Source organism: Panulirus ornatus, chromosome 52 (assembly GCF_036320965.1).
Source record: "Panulirus ornatus isolate Po-2019 chromosome 52, ASM3632096v1, whole genome shotgun sequence".
NCBI classification, from domain to species: domain Eukaryota; kingdom Metazoa; phylum Arthropoda; class Malacostraca; order Decapoda; family Palinuridae; genus Panulirus; species Panulirus ornatus.
The window spans coordinates 2,797,271-2,818,656 of record NC_092275.1 but is presented as its reverse complement, the minus strand read 5'-3'; the positions used below and the strand labels follow the sequence as shown (position 1 = coordinate 2,818,656).

The window sequence follows — 21,386 nt, the reverse complement described above, 5'->3', positions numbered from 1 at the left end:
AAAAGAAATGGCCCAACCCCGCCCCATACACATGTATATACATACGTCCACACACGCAAGTATGTATACATACCTACACAGCTTTCCATGGTTTACCCCAGACGCTTCACATGCCTTGATTCAATCCACTGACAGCACGTCAACCCCGGTATACCACATCGCTCCAATTCACTCTATTCCTTGCCCTCCTTTCACCCTCCTGCATGTTCAGGCCCCGATCACACAAAATCTTTTTCACTCCATCTTTCCACCTCCAATTTGGTCTCCCTCTTCTCCTCATTCCCTCCACCTCCGACACATATATCCTCTTGGTCAATCTTTCCTCACTCATTCTCTCCATGTGCCCAAACCACTTCAAAACACCCTCTTCTGCTCTCTCAACCACGCTCTTTTTATTTCCACACATCTCTCTTACCCTTACGTTACTCACTCGATCAAACCACCTCACACCAAACATTGTCCTCAAACATCTCATTTCCAGCACCTCCATCCTCCTGCGCACAACTCTATCCATAGCCCACGCCTCGCAACCATACAACATTGTTGGAACCACTATTCCTTCAAACATACCCATTTTTGCTTTCCGAGATAATGTTCTCGACTTCCACACATTCTTCAAGGCTCCCAGAATTTTCACCCCCTCCCCCACCCTATGATCCACTTCCGCTTCCATGGTTCCATCCGCTGCCAGATCCACTCCCAGATATCTAAAACACTTCACTTCCTCCAGTTTTTCTCCATTCAAACTCACCTCCCAATTGACTTGACCCTCAACCCTACTGTACCTAATAACCTTGCTCTTATTCACATTTACTCTTAACTTTCTTCTTCTACACACTTTACCAAACTCAGTCACCAGCTTCTGCAGTTTCTCACATGAATCAGCCACCAGCGCTGTATCATCAGCGAACAACAACTGACTCACTTCCCAAGCTCTCTCATCCCCAACAGACTTCATACTTGCCCCTCTTTCCAAAACTCTTGCATTTACCTCCCTAACAACCCCATCCATAAACAAATTAAACAACCATGGAGACATCACACACCCCTGCCGCAAACCTACATTCACTGAGAAACAATCACTTTCCTCTCTTCCTACACGTACACATGCCTTACATCCTCGATAAAAACTTTTCACTGCTTCTAACAACTTTCCTCCCACACCATATATTCTTAATACCTTTCACAGAGCATCTCTATCAACTCTATCATATGCCTTCTCCAGATCCATAAATGCTACATACAAATCCATTTGCTTTTCTAAGTATTTCTCACATACATTCTTCAAAGCAAACACCTGATCCACACATCCTCTACCACTTCTGAAACCACACTGCTCTTCCCCAATCTGATGCTCTGTACATGCCTTCACCCTCTCAATCAATACCCTCCCATATAATTTACCAGGAATACTCAACAAACTTATACCTCTGTAATTTGAGCACTCACTCTTATCCCCTTTGCCTTTGTACAATGGCACTATGCTCGCATTCCGCCAATCCTCAGGCACCTCACCATGAGTCATATATACATTAAATAACCTTACCAACCAGTCAACAATACAGTCACCCCCTTTTTTAGTGAATTCCACTGCAATACCATCCAAACCTGCTGCCTTGCCGGCTTTCATCTTCCGCAAAGCTTTCACTACCTCTTCTCTGTTTACCAAATCATTTTCCCTAACCCTCTCACTTTGCACACCACCTCGACCAAAACACCCTATATCTGCCACTCTATCATCAAACACATTCAACAAACCTTCAAAATACTCACTCCATCTCCTTCTCACATCACCACTACTTGTTACCACCTCCCCATTTGCGCCCTTCACTGAAGTTCCCATTTGCTCCCTTGTCTTACGCACTTTATTTACCTCCTTCTAGAACATCTTTTTATTCTCCCTAAAATTTAATGATACTCTCTCACCCCAACTCTCATTTGCCCTTTTTTTCACCTCTTGCACCTTTCTCTTGACCTCCTGTCTCTTTCTTTTATACATCTCCCACTCAGTTGCATTTTTTCCCTGCAAAAATTGTCCAAATGCCTCTCTCTTCTCTTTCACTAATATTCTTACTTCTTCATCCCACCACTCACTACCCTTTCTAATCAACCCACCTCCCACTCTCCTCATGCCACAAGCATCTTTTGCGCAATCCATCACTGATTCCCTAAATACATCCCATTCCTCCCCCACTCCCCTTACTTCCATTGTTCTCACCTTTTTCCATTCTGTACTCAGTCTCTCCTGGTACTTCCTCACACTGGTCTCCTTCCCAAGCTCACTTACTCTCACCACCCTCTTCACCCCAACATTCACTCTTCTTTTCTGAAAACCCATACAAATCTTCACCTTAGCCTCCACAAGATAATGATCAGATATCCCTCCAGTTGCACCTCTCAGCACATTAACATCCAAAAGTCTCTCTTTCGCACGCCTGTCAATTAACACGTAATCCAATAACGCTCTCTGGCCATCTCTCCTACTTACATAAGTATACTTATGTATATCTCGCTTTATATATATATATATATATATATATATATATATATATATATATTTTTTTTTATACTTTGTCGCTGTCTCCCGCGTTTGCGAGGTAGCGCAAGGAAACAGACGAAAGAAATAGCCCAACCCCCCCCATACAAATGTATATACATACGTCCACACACGCAAATATACATACCTACACAGCTTTCCATGGTTTACCCCAGACGCTTCACATGCCTTGATTCAATCCACTGACAGCACGTCAACCCCGGTATACCACATCGCTCCAATTCACTCTATTCCTTGCCCTCCTTTCACCCTCCTGCATGTTCAGGCCCCGATCACACAAAATCTTTTTCAATCCATCTTTCCACCTCCAATTTGGTCTCCCTCTTCTCCTCGTTCCCTCCACCTCCGACACATATATCCTCTTGGTCAATCTTTCCTCACTCATTCTCTCCATGTGCCGAAACCACTTCAAAACACCCTCTTCTGCTCTCTCAACCACGCTCTTTTTATTTCCACACATCTCTCTTACCCTTACGTTACTCACTCGATCAAACCACCTCACACCACACATTGTCCTCAAACATCTCATTTCCAGCACATCCATTCTCCTGCGCACAACTCTATCCATAGCCCACGCCTCGCAACCATACAACATTGTTGGAACCACTATTCCTTCAAACATAGCCATTTTTGCTTTCCGAGATAATGTTCTCGACTTCCACACATTCTTCAAGGCCCCCAGAATTATTGCCCCCTCCCGCACCCTATGATCCACTTCCGCTTCCATGGTTCCATCTGCTGCCAGATCCACTCCCAGATATCTAAAACACTTCACTTCTTCCAGTTTTTCTCCATTCAAACTCACCTCCCAATTGACTTGACCCTCAACCCTACTGTACCTAATAACCTTGCTCTTATTCACATTTACTCTTAACTTTCTTTTTCCACACACTTTACCAAACTCAGTCACCAGCTTCTGCAGTTTCTCACATGGATCAGCCACCAGCGCTGTATCATCAGCGAACAACAACTGACTCACTTCCCAAGCTCTCTCATCCCCAACAGACTTCATACTTGCCCCTCTTTCCAAAACTCTTGCCTTTACCTCCCTAACAACCCCATCCATAAACAAATTAAACAACCATGGAGACATCACACACCCCTGCCTGCAAACCTACATTCACTGAGAACCAATCACTTTCCTCTCTTCCTACACGTACACATGCCTTACATCCTCGATAAAAACTTTTCACTGCTTCTAACAACTTGCCTCCCACACCATATATTCTTAATACCTTCCACAGAGCATCTCTATCAACTCTATCATATGCCTTCTCCAGATCCATAAATGCTACATACAAATCCATTTGCTTTTCTAAGTATTTCTCACATACATTCTTCAAAGCAAACACCTGATCCACACATCCTCTACCACTTCTGAAACCACACTGCTCTTCCCCAATCTGATGCTCTGTACATGCCTTCATCCTCTCAATCAATACCCTCCCATATAATTTACCAGGAATACTCAACAAACTTATACATCTGTAATTTGAGCACTCACTCTTATCCCCTTTGCCTTTGTACAATGGCACTATGCACGCATTCCGCCAATCCTCAGGCACCTCACCATATATATATTATTATCCCTGGGGATAGGGGATTAAGAATACTTCCCACGTATTCCCTTCGTGTCGTAGAAGGCGACTAAAAGGGGAGGGAGCGGGGGGCTGGAAATCCTCCCCTCTCGTTTTTTTTTTAATTTTCCAAAAGAAGGAACAGAGGGGGCCAGGTGAGGATATTCCAAAAAAGGCCCAGTCCTCTGTTCCTAACGCTACCTCGCTATATATATATATATATATATATATATATATATTTCTTTCTTTTCTTTCAAACTATTCGCTATTTCCCGCATTAGCAAGGTAGCATTAAGAAGAGAGGACTGGGCTTCTGAGGGAATATCCTCACCTGGCCCCCTTCTCTGTTCCTTCTTTTTGAAAATCAAAAAAAAACGAGAGTGGAGGATATCCAGCCCCCCGCTCCCTCCCCTTTTAGTCGCCTTCTATGACACGCAGGGAATAGTAATCTTTCTTTCCCATCCCCAGGGATATTATTTATTAATGACAGCTAATAATTACACACACGATATTACAACTGCAGGAAAAAATAATGAACTTGATTTGCTGCAACAGCTTAGTATGATGGTAGAAGGTATGGAGATATAGGAAACCAAGTGATGAAGAGGTGCAAATCTTTCAAAAAGTCGGGAAAAACAACCCTTCGTAGTTTCAATCCCATTTGTATTTGTATATGCCACTGCAGCAGAACCTTTTGTGTGAAAACATATGAGCGAACTTTCCACTTAATGGCTCCTTTCCCAGAGGCCATGCGTATATGGATAGACATCATCTTCACCGGAGCAGAGGTCTATCAAGAGTTCCAAGGAGGTACCTGGAAGTCGAAATTATTTTTTTTTCCAAAAGAAGAAACAGAGAAGGGGGCCAGGTGAGGATATTCCCTCAAAGGCCCAGTCCTCTGTTCTTAATGCTACCTCGCTAATGCGGGAAATGGCAAATAGTATAAAAGAAAAAAAAAAGATATATATATATACAGTCTCATCATATAGCTTATTTCACTCATACACCACCCTATTACTCTGGAAGCAATTCAGATCTATCCGGCTTATTTCATTCATACACCACTCTTCTACTGTAGAAACACTTTTCATCTCTCTTGCATTCATGCACCACTCTTGTTACTACAGAAGCACTTCAGACACCACTCTTGTTACAATAAAATCACCTCACATCTATCCTAATGTCACTGTAGAAGCACTTCACATGTGCGGCAGTGTTACTGGAGAAGCACTTCACGTCTGTCCTAATTTTATTACCTATTTAACAGTATGAGAAGGTGTTCTACACTCATGGGGCCCCATCTTTTGAACTTTCTCTGCTGCCACTAACTTTATAACTTTTCATACTGCCACCAACTTAGTAACTTTTATATACTGTCAGCATTCACAGTTTTATCATTAAGTTGATTTATCCACTATTCTGCAACATGATTCTAGCTTAGTTTCATATGGACTAGTTGCCTTATCTTTGCTCCTTGCAAAGAACTGTTCATGAATAACACTGGCAAACTGGTCTAGAACTTGAGGGATGTGTTCAAGTCTCCCCTTCCATTTCACATTTCATGGTTTGCAAATTTGTGGCCTCTAACCTATCCTTGTAATAGGTCTTATATTTCTTATATTTTTTTTTTTTTTTTTTTTCAAAAGAAGGAACAGAGAAGAGGGCCAGGTGAGGATATTCCCTCAAAGGCCCAGTCCTCTGTTCTTAACGCTACCTTGCTATCACGGGAAATAGCGAATAGTATGAAAAAAAAAAATTCAAGTACTATCTTTGATGCCCTCTTCTAGGTATTAACATTTTCTTCACAGTGCTTCTTTAGGTGTGGCACCCAAATTTGATAAGCGTGCTCTACTTTCAGTCTGATATACAATTTGGTCACATTTATGTCATCTGATTTTGCCATAGTTTGCGTTGGTTGAAAAGGTTTTGTCTAATCCTTCTCCTCCATGTTGATATGCTCTCACAGCTCATGGATAGACTGGCCCTGAATAGAAAGTTGAGCTTTGAAGAATGAGAAACTTTCTTGCTAGGACAGTGTCCCATGAGAATTTTCTAGTTGCTGTCTCACACCTTAACTTCTCCTCTCTCTAAATGCTAGCCTATGGTAACTACTATCAGGGTGACATGCGTGTTCTGAGAATTGTGGGGCACCCAGTGTGACCAGTGAGTTATCTGGCAGAATGATGATGTCATTGCTAAGTGGAGGTTGCTGATTGGCAGTGGGGGACCTAAAATGAAGTGAAGGCCACAAATTTGAAGGGTGGTCAGTATAGAATGAGAGGCATAATCTTAACCAGAAGGTGAGGTTTAGAAATGTCTACCCCAGGAATCCTAGAGAATCTCTCACAAGTTGCAGGACACTGCCTCAGAAGAAAACACTTTTTCAGTCTTTATAATTCATGTTTTTACTTATTTTTAACTTGTGCTTTATTAGAACATCTTATGCATTTTAGATTGCTTTCGAATGAGTTGCATATGTGACCTGCCATTAGTTCACAGATTTTGCATGAGGGTTCACGAATAGCCCTATCAAATTCACATAACTGCATCATCATTAATTGTATGAGTTGAAATTTTGTTACTTTTAGGTTTTGAAGATCAAACAGGTTCACATTGGAGGTTCAGCATAGGAATAGCCAATTGCTCTCATGTTTTAAAGAGAATTACAGTATATTTGGTATGCCTTTGGGTTCTGAAGTGTAATTACCCTGATGTCTGAATGATTGCCCTGATTTAAAGGTAGACAGTATATGTATTTTGCTTGAGCACCAAAATTAACAAAAGTACTGATAGATGACTTCTTTAATATTTTGTTACTTTCAAAATTGATTTGACAGAATCTGCAAACTGCTGATGAAGGACCTCATGTGGAACGGGTCTGCATTGCTGGTCTACAGGTTCGGTTCTCTTTCTCACCACGTGGCACTGTCCTTGGAAATCGTGGTGGCCAGAATGATGTACTGGAGTGGTTTCTGACATCACTTGGAGCAACTTTAACTGAGGTGAGGACAGCTTTGAGGTGAACTTTGGATGACATTCTTTATTAAAGTGAAACAGTATATGATTACAGTTGTAGCTATTAAAAGTCAGATTTTACTTCGAATTACTTTAAGTATACATTATTGTAATTATTGGAACCACCTTCCACTCGGTATAGGGTATCATTACCACATTTTGCATATTTCTTTTATTTTGTTATTTGTATTTTCATACTATTCGCCATTTCCCACAATAGCAAGGTAGTGTAAGAACAGAGGACTGAGCCTTTTAAGAAATATCCTCACTTGGCCCCTTTCTCTGTTCCTTCTTTTGGAAAATTAAAAATGAGAGGGGAAGATTTCCAGGACCCCCCTGCTCCCTGCCCTTTTAGTCTCCTTCTACAACACGCTGGGAATACATAGGAAGTATTCTTTCTCTCGTATCCCCAGGGATTGTTACAAATATTAGACAAAAGATTTGAAAAATTTAGAATTTTGTGTAAGTAAAGTAAACGGTATGCATGTTTTTATGATATTCCACAAGTACAGTAATATTGTCAGAGAAAGGGTGATTGCATACTTTTTCTAAAGTTGAAACACCCTCTCCTTTTGCAGCATTTTTTCTTTTTTTCAAAAAGCATTTTGTTGGTCTGAATCTTGCTATGGAGGTCCAGAAGTCCTCTTCATTCTTCCCTTGGTGTATTTGCTGAGGTTGTAATCCACTATGTTATTGTCCAAACTTACACTTCACCACTTGCTGTCAAGATGCAAATTCATCAGTAAGGTTTGCATTCATTCCTCACTTCATTTGTTCATACAGTGAAGTGCCATTGAATTCTTTGTACTTCATCACACTGATTGATTATAATCATTCAGTACTTAGCTTGAAGATGCATATTAGTTGGGATTTCCAAGCCATATATCATAGTGTATATTGCATTCCCACCCAGTATCAAATAGAGACACTCAGTGATATGTTATTGGCTCCTTAGGAAACGTAAAAGTCTAATTACCTGCAACCATATTTCATCATTGATATTACAATTTCGTCCAAGATCAAAGAGAAGCACTGTAAAGTGTTATTTTCTCCTTAGAAAAAAGTAAATAAAGTTTAATCAACCCCATCCCTGCATGCACTTGGTGTTTTATTTTGCTTTTATAGATATTTCGATTAACAATAAACTTATCAGCAACCTTATATTTTCCTCATCACTTGCACCATTAGTGTAGCTAGGTAAGTTAAAAAAGATACATATAAAAATTCCTGGTAACTATTCAAATTGTTAACCTATGCAGTAATTTTATATGGGGAAAATTCGGTTATTTTTGTGTTGACCAAAACATTTCTCATAATTTCCATCCAGAACCCATTTTCTCATACTTTTTCTCAAACTTATACTCTTCTTTAAGTACTTGGCAATAATTTATTACAAAAGGTTACAGAATTATACACACCACGTAAATGTATGTAGCATTTATGGATCTGGAGAAGGCATATGATAGAGTTGATAGAGATGCTCTGTGGAAGGTATTAAGAATATATGGTGTGGGAGGCAAGTTGTTAGAAGCAGTGAAAAGTTTTTATCGAGGATGTAAGGCATGTGTACGTGTAGGAAGAGAGGAAAGTGATTGGTTCTCAGTGAATGTAGGTTTGCGGCAAGGGTGTGTGATGTCTCCATGGTTGTTTAATTTGTTTATGGATGGGGTGGTTAGGGAGGTGAATGCAAGAGTTTTGGAAAGAGAGATAAGTATGAAGTCTGTTGGGGATGAGAGAGCTTGGGAAGTGAGTCAGTTGTTGTTCGCTGATGATACAGAGCTAGTGGCTGATTCATGTGAGAAACTGCAGAAGCTGGTGACTGAGTTTGGTAAAGTGTGTGAAAGAAGAAAGTTAAGAGTAAATGTGAATAAGAGCAAGGTTATTAGGTACAGTAGGGTTGAGGGTCAAGTCAATTGGGAGGTGAGTTTGAATGGAGAAAAACTGGAGGAAGTGAAGTGTTTCAGATATCTGGGAGTGGATCTGGCAGCGGATGGAACCATGGAAGCAGAAGTGGATCATAGGGTGGGGGAGGGGGCGAAAATTCTGGGAGCCTTGAAGAATGTGTGGAAGTCGAGAACATTATCTCGGAAAGCAAAAATGGGTATGTTTGAAGGAATAGTGGTTCCAACAATGTTGTATGGTTGCGAGGCGTGGGCTATGGATAGAGTTGTGCGCAGGAGGATAGATGTGCTGGAAATGAGATGTTTGAGGTCAATGTGTGGTGTGAGGTGGTTTGATCGAGTAAGTAACGTAAGGGTAATAAAGATGTGTGGAAATAAAAAGAGCGTGGTTGAGAGAGCAGAAGAGGGTGTTTTGAAATGGTTCGGGCACATGGAGAGAATGAGTGAGGAAAGATTGACCAAGAGAATATATGTGTCGGAGGTGAGGGAACGAGGAGAAGAGGGAGACCAAATTGGAGGTGGAAAGATGGAGTGAAAAAGATTTTGTGTGATCGGGGCCTGAACATGCAGGAGGGTGAAAGGAGGGCAAGGAATAGAGTGAATTGGAGCGATGTGGTATACCGGGGTTGACGTGCTGTCAGTGGATTGAATCAAGGCATGTGAAGCGTCTGGGGTAAACCATGGAAAGCTGTGTAGGTATGTGTATTTGCATGTGTGGACGTATGTATATACATGTGTGTGGGGTTGGGTTGGGCCATTTCTTTTGTCTGTTTCCTTGCACTACCTCGCAAACGCGGGAGACGGCGGCAAAAAAAAAAAAAAAAAAAAACCGTAAAAGATTAATTGTTCTCACTAGTATGTAACATCATGACTATGTGGTAGTTGAATCTGCCAAGGCTTAGTTGCTCAAGAGAGTCAGACATATTCTAAAGGCTTGCAGGTGATGGTATAAAGGTTTTGGAAGGTATGTTTTCAGGCCCAACATCAGACAGTGATTTGAGTTCTGCTCAGACACAAGCAAAATTGAAAGAAGGATGGGGCTTATCTATGACATGTTAAGGCAAAGACTGTAGCTGGTCAGAGGATGATGAAGGGAAGAAGGAAGTAATGCTTAATTGCTCTTTTCTGCTGATTTCATAATTTGAGGAGCTTTTTCATAACAGAAGCAGCATACGCTTTACTACTGTAGTATGTTTTTCACCATGATTTGAATATATGATACACTGATAAGCCAGTAGACCTAAGGTTAAGTAAGAACTATAATGAACAATACTTACCTTGCCCAAGTGTAAACACAGACTGAAAGTAGGGCATATCATAAACTTTAAACCAATGAGCCCCACCATCTATTGGTGCCCAGGAAATCTGAATGGGCAATGAATGACTTATACACACATGGGACAAAAAAATTGATATATGAAATGGAAACTTGTGAATTGTTAACTGATAGGGATAACTGTATTAGAAAAAAATGACAGAATTTGCTGACATCTTTATTGAGGGATTCCAAACTTTGAGAAACTCCCATACCCCAGCACTTGAAAAATGAAAAGGCATTGGAGCTCAGTAAAATGATGCTCATAGTTACTGCTTGTTGGCTAGACATTGTTAAAGCACTCGTATGTTACCAAAATTCATTGCTCGCTCCGTTTTGTATTGCTAAGCTGAGAGCAATTCATGGGGACAGATTAGCCAGCTTTGATTAGGGTGTGTATGATTTAATCATCTCTACTTTCTGTGATTACCTACCTCTGCTGTGTCCACAAAAAACCTTGTGACCCCCATATATTTTCAAAGTTAATGTCACGGTTACATTTTAGTACTTTGTCATCTCTATCTGCAGATGTTTTGGCCTGGAACTGGTAAGGTTCCTGATGCATTTTAGGTCCATGTTTTGGGTCCAGAGTCTTGATTTCCTGAATGAGATGAGGCATTGATGAAGTGTTGCAGAAAGAAGGCTTAATTTTCAACTGTTTCCAGCAGTTTACGATTGGGTTGAGGTCTGGGGAGCTACCAGGCCTCTCCAGCGGTTGAATTTTTTTCTCTAATAATGTATTCATCTCCTTTTGAGACTTTGGAAGGGGGGTCACTATCCTGCATAAAGTGATCTTACCCATGAACCTCAAAAAAAGGAAGCAGATGTCCTCTAGCACCTTAATGTACTGCCTTCCATTCAGTGTAGTGATTTTAGGTAAAAAGTATGACCCTCCCCTATCCATTGCACCACTAAAACAATCCCAGATTATCACACTATTGGGTTTTAACCATCTTCATTGTGAAATGAGAGTCATTCTGGCTGGCACTCTCTGGCCTATCACTTCACTCTAGTGTTCCACACTATAGTTCTTTGTATTTCTTTGTATATATGATTTTTTGTGTTTCATTTTCTTCATAAGCATGGGTTTGGTGGCTGGTTTGTGGTAGGGAATATGAAGATTCCTTTGGAGGCATTGTTGAATGGTTTTTTGAGACCCAGAAGTTTCATAGAAGTTTTGATTTGCTTTTCATCTTAGGAGGTTATTTTCCTTGACTGACCAAGGATAGCACCCTGATCATGCCTCTGAGCACCTAGTGTGCCTAAAAATCTCACATGTATTTACGTTTTTGCTTCAAGGCAAGAAATTGGGCGTTCTTCCCATGTATAGGTAAGAACCAGTCATCTTGAAACACAGGTGGAAGAAATACAGCACCCAAAAGTGAAATGCCCATAATGAAGTGGCATCAGGAGAAACTAAAGAAAGAATATCCTTCCCAGAAGATAGCCTGAGACACACTTAAGTGATTTGCTGGTGTTTACATCATTAGAAACATTGGTCTCAACCTACCACATGTACAATGTACAATGTACATGTACAATGAGAGCATCATATGCTTATACACATAATAACTCTCATCCATGTATTACTTTTGAAAACAAATGGGGTAGACAAGGTTTTTTTGGACAGTACATTGCACATTGCAGGAACAACAAAGAATTTTTGGTAAATTCATTAAGTAACTGCCATTGCAATGTTTAAATTTTATATAGTACCAGGAAACAAACTAAGAAAGACACATCCACTCACATACACATATACATACATATACACACATGCATGCACATATACATATATTATCATTTTTTCTTATGTATCTGCCATTTCCTACAATAGCAAGGTACTGTAAGAAACAGATGACTGAGCCTTTGAGGATAAATCTTGACTTTGGCCACCTTCTCTGCTTCTTCTTTGGAAAAGTGAATGTGGAGGGGAGGATTTCCAGCCTCTCACTCCCACCCCTTTCAGTTGCCTTCTACAACATGCAGTGAATATGTGGGCAGTATTCTTTCTCCCCCAGCCCCAGGGATAATATACATATATGTATACATATATGTATGTAAATGAACATACATACACTTATAAATTTACATACTTGCTCACCTTCATTCTCTCCTGGTGCCACCCTGCCCCACAGGAAACAGCATCCTCTCACTTCCATATACGAGCTGTCACGTGTAATGCGCAGAAGCCACAGCCCCTTGCCTACATCCAGGCCTCACAAGCCTTTCCATGGTTTACCTCAGACATTTCATATCCCTAGTACAGGCCATTGATGGAACATTGACCCCATTTCACCATATTATTACAATTCACTCTAATCCATGCACACCTTTCACCCTCTTGCATTTTCAGGCCCCAATTGCTCAAAATGTGTTTCACTCTATCCTTCTATCTCCAACTTGGTTTCCTGATTCTCCATGTTCTATCCACTTCTGACGCATGGCTTCTTTGTCAACCTTTCCTTATTCATTTTCTCTGTATGTCCAAACCATTTCAACACACCTACTGGACACTCTTTGTATTTCCACACATCTCTCTTACCCTTTCATTACTTACTTGATCAAACCACCTTACATCACATGTCCTCAAACATTTCATTTTCAACACATTCACCCTCCTCTACACAACCCTATCTATAGCCCATGCCCCTCAACCATATGATTTTATGGGAACTACTGTTCCTTCAAACATACCCAATTTTGCTCTCTCAGATAACCTTCTCTCTTTCCACACATTCTTCATTGCTTCCAGAACCTTCACTCACTCCCCCACCCTAAGACTCACTTCTGCTTTCATGCTTCCATTTGCTGCTGAGTCTACTCCCAGATATCTAAAACACTACCTCCTCCAATTATCTCCATTCAAACTTGCATCCCAGCTAACTTGACCCTCAATCCTGCAGAACCAAATGACCTTGCTTTTTATTTATTTATTATTTATAATACTTTGCCACTGTCTCCTGCATTAGTGAGGTAGCACAAGGAAACAAACGAAAGAATGGCCCAACCCACCCTCCTACACATGTATATACATAAATGCCCACACACGCACATATACATACCTATACATTTCAACATGTACTAAATATACATACAGAGACATATACATATATACACATGTACATATTCATACATGCTGCCTTCATCCATTCCCGCAGCCACCCTGCCACACATGAAATGACACCCCCTTCCCCCGCGTGCGTACGAGGTAGCACTAGGGAAAGACAACAAAGGCCACATTAGTTCACACTCAGTCTGTATCTGTCATGTGTAATGCACCAACACCACAGCTCCCTTTCCACATCCAGGCCCCACAAAACTTTCCATGGTTTACCCCAGATGCTTCATATGCCTTGTTTCAATCCATTTACAGCATGTCGACCTCGGTATACTGTATCATTCCAATTCACTCTGTTCCTTGCATGCCTTTCACCCTCCTGTATGTTCAGGCCCTGATCAGTCAAAATCTTTTTCACTCCATCCTTCCACCCACAATTTGGTCTCCCACTTCTCATTCCCTCCACCTCTGACAGGTATATCCTCTTTGTCAATTTTTCTTCACTCATTCTCTCCATGTGACCAAACCATTTCAATACACCCTCTTCTGCTCTCTCAACCACACTCTTTTTATTACCACACATTTCTCTTACCTTTTCATTACTTACTCGATTAAACCACCTCACACATATTGGCCTCAGACATTTAATTTCCAGCACATCTACCATCCTCTGCACAACCCTATCTAAAGCCCATGCCTTGCAACCATATAACATTGTTGGATCCACTATTCCTTCAAGCATACCCATTTTTGCTCTCTGAGATAACACTCGCCCTCCACACATTTTTTAATGCTCTCAGAACCTTCGCCCCCTCCCCCACCCTGTGACTCACTTCTGCTTCCATGGTTCCATCCACTGCTAAATCCACTCTCAGATATTTACATTTGTTTTCAACTTTCTTCTTTCACACACTCAGATACTTACATTTATTTTCAACTTTCTCCTTTCTCACACTCTTCCAAACTTAGTCACTGACTTCAGCAGTTTCTCACTCAAATCAGCCCTGAGTGCTCTATCATTGGCAAACTGCAGCTAACTCACTTCCCAGCCCTCTCTTCCCCAGCAGACTGAATGGCAAAAGATGAGAGCAAATGACGTGAGGTGAGTGGGGGAGGAATGGTATATACTTAGGGAAGCAGTGATGGCTTGTGCAAGAGATGCTTGTGGTAAGAAAAAGGTGGGAGGTGGGCAGATTAGAAAGGGTAGTGAGTGGTGGGATGTAGAAGCAAGATTGTTAGTGAAAAGAAAAGAGAGGAGTTTGGATGATTTTTGCAGCGAAGTAGTGCAAATGACTATGAGGCAGAAGGTCAAGAGAAAGGTGCAAGAGGTGAAAAAGAGGGCAAATGACAGCTGGGGTGAGAAGTATCATTAAACTTTAGGGATACCAGAAAGATTTTTGGAAGGAGTTAAATAAAGTGCATAAGACAAGAGAACAAATGGGAACATTGGGGAAGGGGGCTAATGGATAGGTAATAACAATTAGTGGTGAAGTGAGGTGGCGTGGGTATTTTGAAGGTTTGTTAAGTGTGTTTGATGATAGAATGGCAGATGTAGGGTGTTTTGGTCGAGGTGGTGTTCGAAGAATGGGAGAATGGTTTGGTAAACAGAGAAGAGGTAGTGAAAGTTTTGTGGAAGATGAAAGCCAGAAAGGTGGCAGGTTTGGATGGTATTGCAGTGGAATTTATTAAAAAATGGGGTGACTGTGTTGTTGATTGGGTGGTAAGGATTAAAAAATGGGGTGACTGTGTTGTTGATTGGTTGGTAAGGATATTCTTTGTATGTATGGTTCATGGTGAAGTGCCTGAGGATTGGCAGAATGCATGCATAGTGTCATTGTGCAAAGGCAAAGGGGATGAAGGTGAGTGTTTAACTTACAGAGGTATAAGTTTGTTGAGTATTCCTAGGAAATTATATGGGAGCGTATTGATTGAGAGGGTAAAGCCATATACAGAGCATCAGGTTTCAGAAGTGGTGGAGGATATGTGGATCAGGTGTTTCCTTTTAAGAATGTATGTAAGAAATACTTAGAAAAACAGATGGCTTTGCATGTAGTATTTATGGATCTGGAGAAGGCATATGATAGGGTTGATAGGGATGCTCTGTGGAGGGTATTAAGAGTGTATGGTGTAGGGGTAAGTTGCTAGAAGCAGGGAAAAGTTTTTACCAGGGATGTAAGGCATGTGTATAAAAAGGAATAGAGGAAAATGATTGGTTCCCAGTGAATGTCGGTTTGCGGCAGGGGTGCGTGATGTCTCCATGGTTGTTTGATTTGTTTATGGATGGGAATGTTATGGAGGTGAATGCAAGAGTTTTTGGAGAGAAGGGCAAGTATCAGTCTGTTGTGGATGACAGGGCTTGGGAAGTGAGCCAGCTATTGTTCACTGATGATACAGCACAGGTGGCTGATTCGGGTGGGAAACTGCAGAAGCTGGTGACTGAGTTTGGTAAAGTGTATTAAAGAAGAAAGTTAAGAGTAAATGTGAATGAGAGCAAGGTTATTAGGTTCAGTAGGGTTGAGGAACAAGTTAATTGGCAGGTAAGTTTGAATGGAGAAAAACTGGAGGAAGTGAAGTGTTTTAGATATCTGGGAGTGGATATATATATATTTATATATTTCTTTTTCTTTCATAATATTCGCCATTTCCCGCGATGGTGAGGTAAATGGCATGGTAAACCATGCAGAGTGTGTGGGGCCTGGATGTGGAAAGGGAGCTGTGGTTTCGGTGCATTATTACATCACAGCTAGAGACTGAGTGTGAACGAATGGGGCCTTTGGTGTCTTCCTAGCACTACCTCGCACACATGAGGTGGGAGGGGGTTGTTATTCCATGTGTGGTGAGGTGGCGATGGGAAAAAAATAAAGGCAGACAGTATGAATTATGTGCATGTGTATATATGTATATGTCTCTGTGTGTATATATATGTGTACATTGAGATGTATAGGTATGTATATTGTGCGTGTGTGGACATGTATGTATTTACATGTGTATGTTGGCTGGTTGGGCCATTCTTTTGTCTGTTTCCTTGCGTTACCTCGCTAACGCGGGAGACAGCAACAAAGCAAATAAAATATATAATAATATATAATAATATATATATATATATATATATATATATATATATATTCTTTCTTTCTTTCAAGCCATTCGCCATTTCCCGCGTTAGCGAGGTAGCGCCAAGAACAGAGGACTGGGCCTTTTTTGGAATATCCTCACCTGGCCCCCTCTGTTCCTTCCCTTGGAAAATTAAAAAAAAAAACGAGAGGGGAGGATTTCCAGCCCCCCGCTCCCTCCCCTTCTGGTTGCCTTCTACGACACGCCGGGAATACGTGGGAAGTATTCTTAATCCCCTATCCCCAGGGATAATATATATATATATATATATATATATATATATATATATATATATATATATATATATATATATATATATATATATTTTTTTTTTTTTTTTATACTTTGTCGCTGTCTCCCGCGCTTGCGAGGTAGCGCAAGGAAACAGACGAAAGAAATGGCCCAACCCCCGCAATACACATGTATATACATACGTCCACACATGCAAATATACATACCTACACAGCATTCCATAGCTTACCCCAGACGCTTCACATGCCTTGATTCAATCCACTGACAGCACGTCAACCCCGGTATACCACATCGCTCCAATTCACTCTATTCCTTGCCCTCCTTTCACCCTCCTGCATGTTCAGGCCCCGATCACACAAAATCTTTTTCACTCCATCTTTCCACCTCCAATTTGGTCTCCCTCTTCTCCTTGTTCCCTCCACCTCCGACACATATATCCTCTTGGTCAATCTTTCCTCACTCATCCTCTCCATGTGCCCAAACCACTTCAAAACACCCTCTTCTGCTCTCTCAACCACGCTCTTTTTATTTCCACACATCTCTCTTACCCTTACGTTACTCACTCGATCAAACCACCTCACACCACACATTGTCCTCAAACATCTCATTTCCAGCACATCCATCCTCCTGCGCACAACTCTGGGATATCTGGGAGTGGATCTGGCAGCGGATGGAACCATGGAAGCGGAAGTGGATCATAGGGTGGGGGAGGGGGCGAAAATTCTGGGGGCCTTGAAGAATGTGTGGAAGTCGAGAACATTATCTCGGAAAGCAAAAATGGGTATGTTTGAAGGAATAGTGGTTCCAACAATGTTGTATGGTTGCGAGGCGTGGGCTATGGATATATATATATATATATATATATATATATATATATATATATATATATATATATGTATATATTTCTTTCTTTTAAACTATTCGCCATTTCCCGCGTTAGCGAGGTAGCATTAAGAACAGAGGACTGGGCGTTTTTTGGAATATCCTCACCTGGCCCCTTCTGTTCCTTCTTTTGGAAAATTAAGAAAAAAAAAATAAAATTAAGAATAAATTAAGAAAAAATTAAGAATACTTCCCACGTATTCCCTGCGTGTCGTAGAAGGCGACTAAAAGGGGAGGGAGCGGGGGGGCTGGAAATCCTCCCATCTTGTTTTTTTTTTATATATTCTTTTCTTTCTTTTAAACTATTCACCATTTCTCGCGTTAGGGAGGTAGCGTTACGAACAGAGGACTGGGCCTTTTTTGGAATATCCTCACCTGGCCCCCTCTGTTCCTTCTTTTGGAAAAAAAAAAAGAGAGGGGAGGATTTCCAGCCCCCGCCCCCTCCCCTTTTAGTCGCCTTCTACGACACGCAGGGAATACGTGGGAAGTATTCTTAATCCCCTATCCCCAGGTTTATATATATATATATATATATATATATATATATATATATATATATATATATAGTGAATCATAAGGCGGGGGAGGGGGTGAAAATCCTGGGAGCCTTGAAGAATGTGTGGAAGTCGAGAACATTATCTCCGAAAACAAAAATGGGTATGTTTGAAGGAATAGTGGTCCCAACAATGTTGTATGGTTGCGAGGCATGGGCTATGGATAGAGTTGTGCGCAGGAAGGTGGATGTGCTGGAAATGAGATGTTTGAGGACAATGTGTGGTGTGAGGTGGTTTGACCGAGTAAGTAATGTAAGGGTAGGAGAGATGCGTAGAAATAAAAAGAGCTTGGTTGAGAGAGCAGAAGAGGGTGTTTTGAAATGGTTTGGGCACATGGAGAGAATGAGTGAGGAAAGATTGACCAAGAGGATATATGTGTCGGAGGTGGAGGGAACGAGGAGAAGTGGGTGACCAAGTTGGAGGTGGAAAGATGGAGTGAAAAAGATTTTGAGTGATCGGGGCCTGAACATGCAGGAGGGTGAAAGGTGGGCAAGGAATAGAGTGAATTGGATCGATGTGATATAACGGGGTCGACGTGCTGTCAATGGATTGAATCAGGGCATGTGAAGCGTCTGGGGTAAACCATGGAAAGTTGTGTGGGGCCTGGATGTGGAAAGGGAGCTGTGGTTTCGGACATTATTGCATGACAGCTAGAGACTGAGTGTGAACGAATGGGGCCTTTGTTGTCTTTTCCTAGCGCTACCTCGCACACATGAGGGGGGAGGGGGATGTTATTCCATGTGTGGCAAGGTGGCGATGGGAATGAATAAAGGCAGACAGTGTGTATTGTGTGCATGTGTATATATGTATGTGTCTGTGTGTGTATATATATGTGTACATTGAGATGTATGGGTATTTATTTTTGCGTGTGTGGATGTGTATGTATATACATGTGTATAGGGGTGGGTTGGGCCATTTCTTTCGTCTGCTGCCTTGCGCTACCTCACAAATGCGGGAGACAGCGACAAAGCAAAATAAATAAAATATATATATATATATTTATATATATATATATATATATATATATATATATATATATATATATATATATATATATATATATATATATATTTTTTGCTTTGTCGCTGTCTCCCGCGTTTGCGAGGTCCGCAATCAAAAAGACGAAAGAAATGTCCCAACCCACCCCCATACACATGTATATACATACACGTCCACACACGCAAATATACATACCTACACAGCTTTCCATGGTTTACCCCAGACGCTTCACATGCCCTGATTCAATCCACTGACAGCACGTCAACCCCGGTATACCACATCGATCTAATTCACTCTATTCCTTGCCCTCCTTTCACCCTCCTGCATGTTCAGGCCCCGATCACACAAAATCTTTTTCACTCCATCTTTCCACCTCCAGTTTGGTCTCCCACTTCCCCTCGTTCCCTCCACCTCCGACACATATATCCTCTTGGTCAATCTTTCCTCACTCATTCTCTCCATGTGCCCAAACCATTTCAAAACACCCTCTTCTGCTCTCTCAACAACGCTCTTTTTATTTCCACACATCTCTCTTACCTTTACGTTACTTACTTGATCAAACCACCTCACACCACACATTGTCCTCAAACATCTCATTTCCAGCACATCCACCCTCCTACGCACAACTCTATCCATAGCCCACTCCTCGCAACCATACAACATTGTTGGAACCACTATTCCTTCAAACATACCCATTTTTGTTTTCCGAGATAATGTTCTCGACTTCCACACATTCTTCAAGGCTCCCAGGATTTTCGCCCCCTCCCCCACCCTATGATCCACTTCCGCTTCCATGGTTCCATCCGCTGCCAGATCCACTCCCAGATATCTAAAGGACTTTACTTCCTCCAGTTTTTCTCCATTCAAACTTACCTCCCAATTGACTTGACCCTCAACCCTACTGTACCTAATAACCTTGCTCTTATTCACATTTACTCTTAACTTTCTTCTTTCACACACTTTACCAAACTCAGTCACCAGCTTCTGCAGTTTCTCACATGAATCAGCCACCAGCGCTGTATCATCAGCGAAACAACAACTGACTCACTTCCCAAGCTCTCTCATCCACAACAAACTTTATACTTGCCCGTCTTTCCAAAACTCTTGCATTCACCTCCCTAACAACCCCATCCATAAACAAATTAAACAACCTTGGAGACATCACACACCCCTGCCGCAAACCTACATTCACTGAGAACCAATCACTTTCCTCTCTTCCTACACGTACACATGCCTTACATCCTCAATAAAAACTTTTCACTGCTTCTAACAACTTGCCTCCCACACCATATATTCTTAATACCTTCCACAGAGCATCTCTATCAATTCTATCATATGCCTTCTCCAGATCCATAAATGCTACATACAAATCCATTTGCTTTTCTAAGTATTTCTCACATACATTCTGCAAAGCAAACACCTGATCCACACATCCTCTACCACTTCTGAAACCACAATGCTCTTCCCCAATCTGATGCTCTGTACATGCCTTCACCCTTTCAATCAATATCCTCCCATATAATTTACCAGGAATACTCAACAAACTTATACCTCTGAAATTTGAGCACTCACTCTTATCCCCTTTGCCTTTGTACAATGGCACTATGCACGCATTCCGCCAATCCTCAGGCACCTCACCATGAGTCATACATACATTAAATAACCTTACCAACCAGTCAGTAATACAGTCACCCCCTTTTTTAATAAATTCCACTGCATTACCATCCAAACCTGCTGCCTTGCCGGCTTTCATCTTCCGCAAAGTGTGTACTACCTCTTCTCTGTTTACCAAATCATTTTCCCTAACTCTCTCACTTTGCACACCACCTCGACCAAAACACCCTATATCTGCCACTCTATCATCAAACACATTCAACAAACCTTCAAAATACTCACTCCATCTCCTCTCACATCACCACTACTTGTTATCACCTCCCCATTTGCGCCCTTCACTGAAGTTCCCATTTGCTCCCTTGTCTTACGCACTTTATTTACCTCCTTCCAGAACATCTTTTTATTCTCCCTGAAATTTAATGATATTCTCTCACCCCAACTCTCATTTGCCCTCTTTTTCACCTCTTGCACCTTTCTCTTGACCTCCTGTCTCTTTCTTTTATACATCTCCCACTCAATTGCATTTTTTCTCTGCAAAAATCATT

The 21,386-nt window shown here is 41.3% G+C and overlaps 1 protein-coding gene across 1 annotated transcript in view; it reads left to right on the top strand.

The window, feature by feature from the left end:
* Positions 1-21,386, top strand: part of LOC139764960 (intermembrane lipid transfer protein VPS13A-like) — a 1,504,808-nt gene that overhangs the window by 1,179,768 nt on the left and 303,654 nt on the right. The window contains 1 exon segment of the mRNA XM_071692018.1: positions 6,972-7,136. Coding sequence (XP_071548119.1) covers positions 6,972-7,136 — 165 coding nt within the window.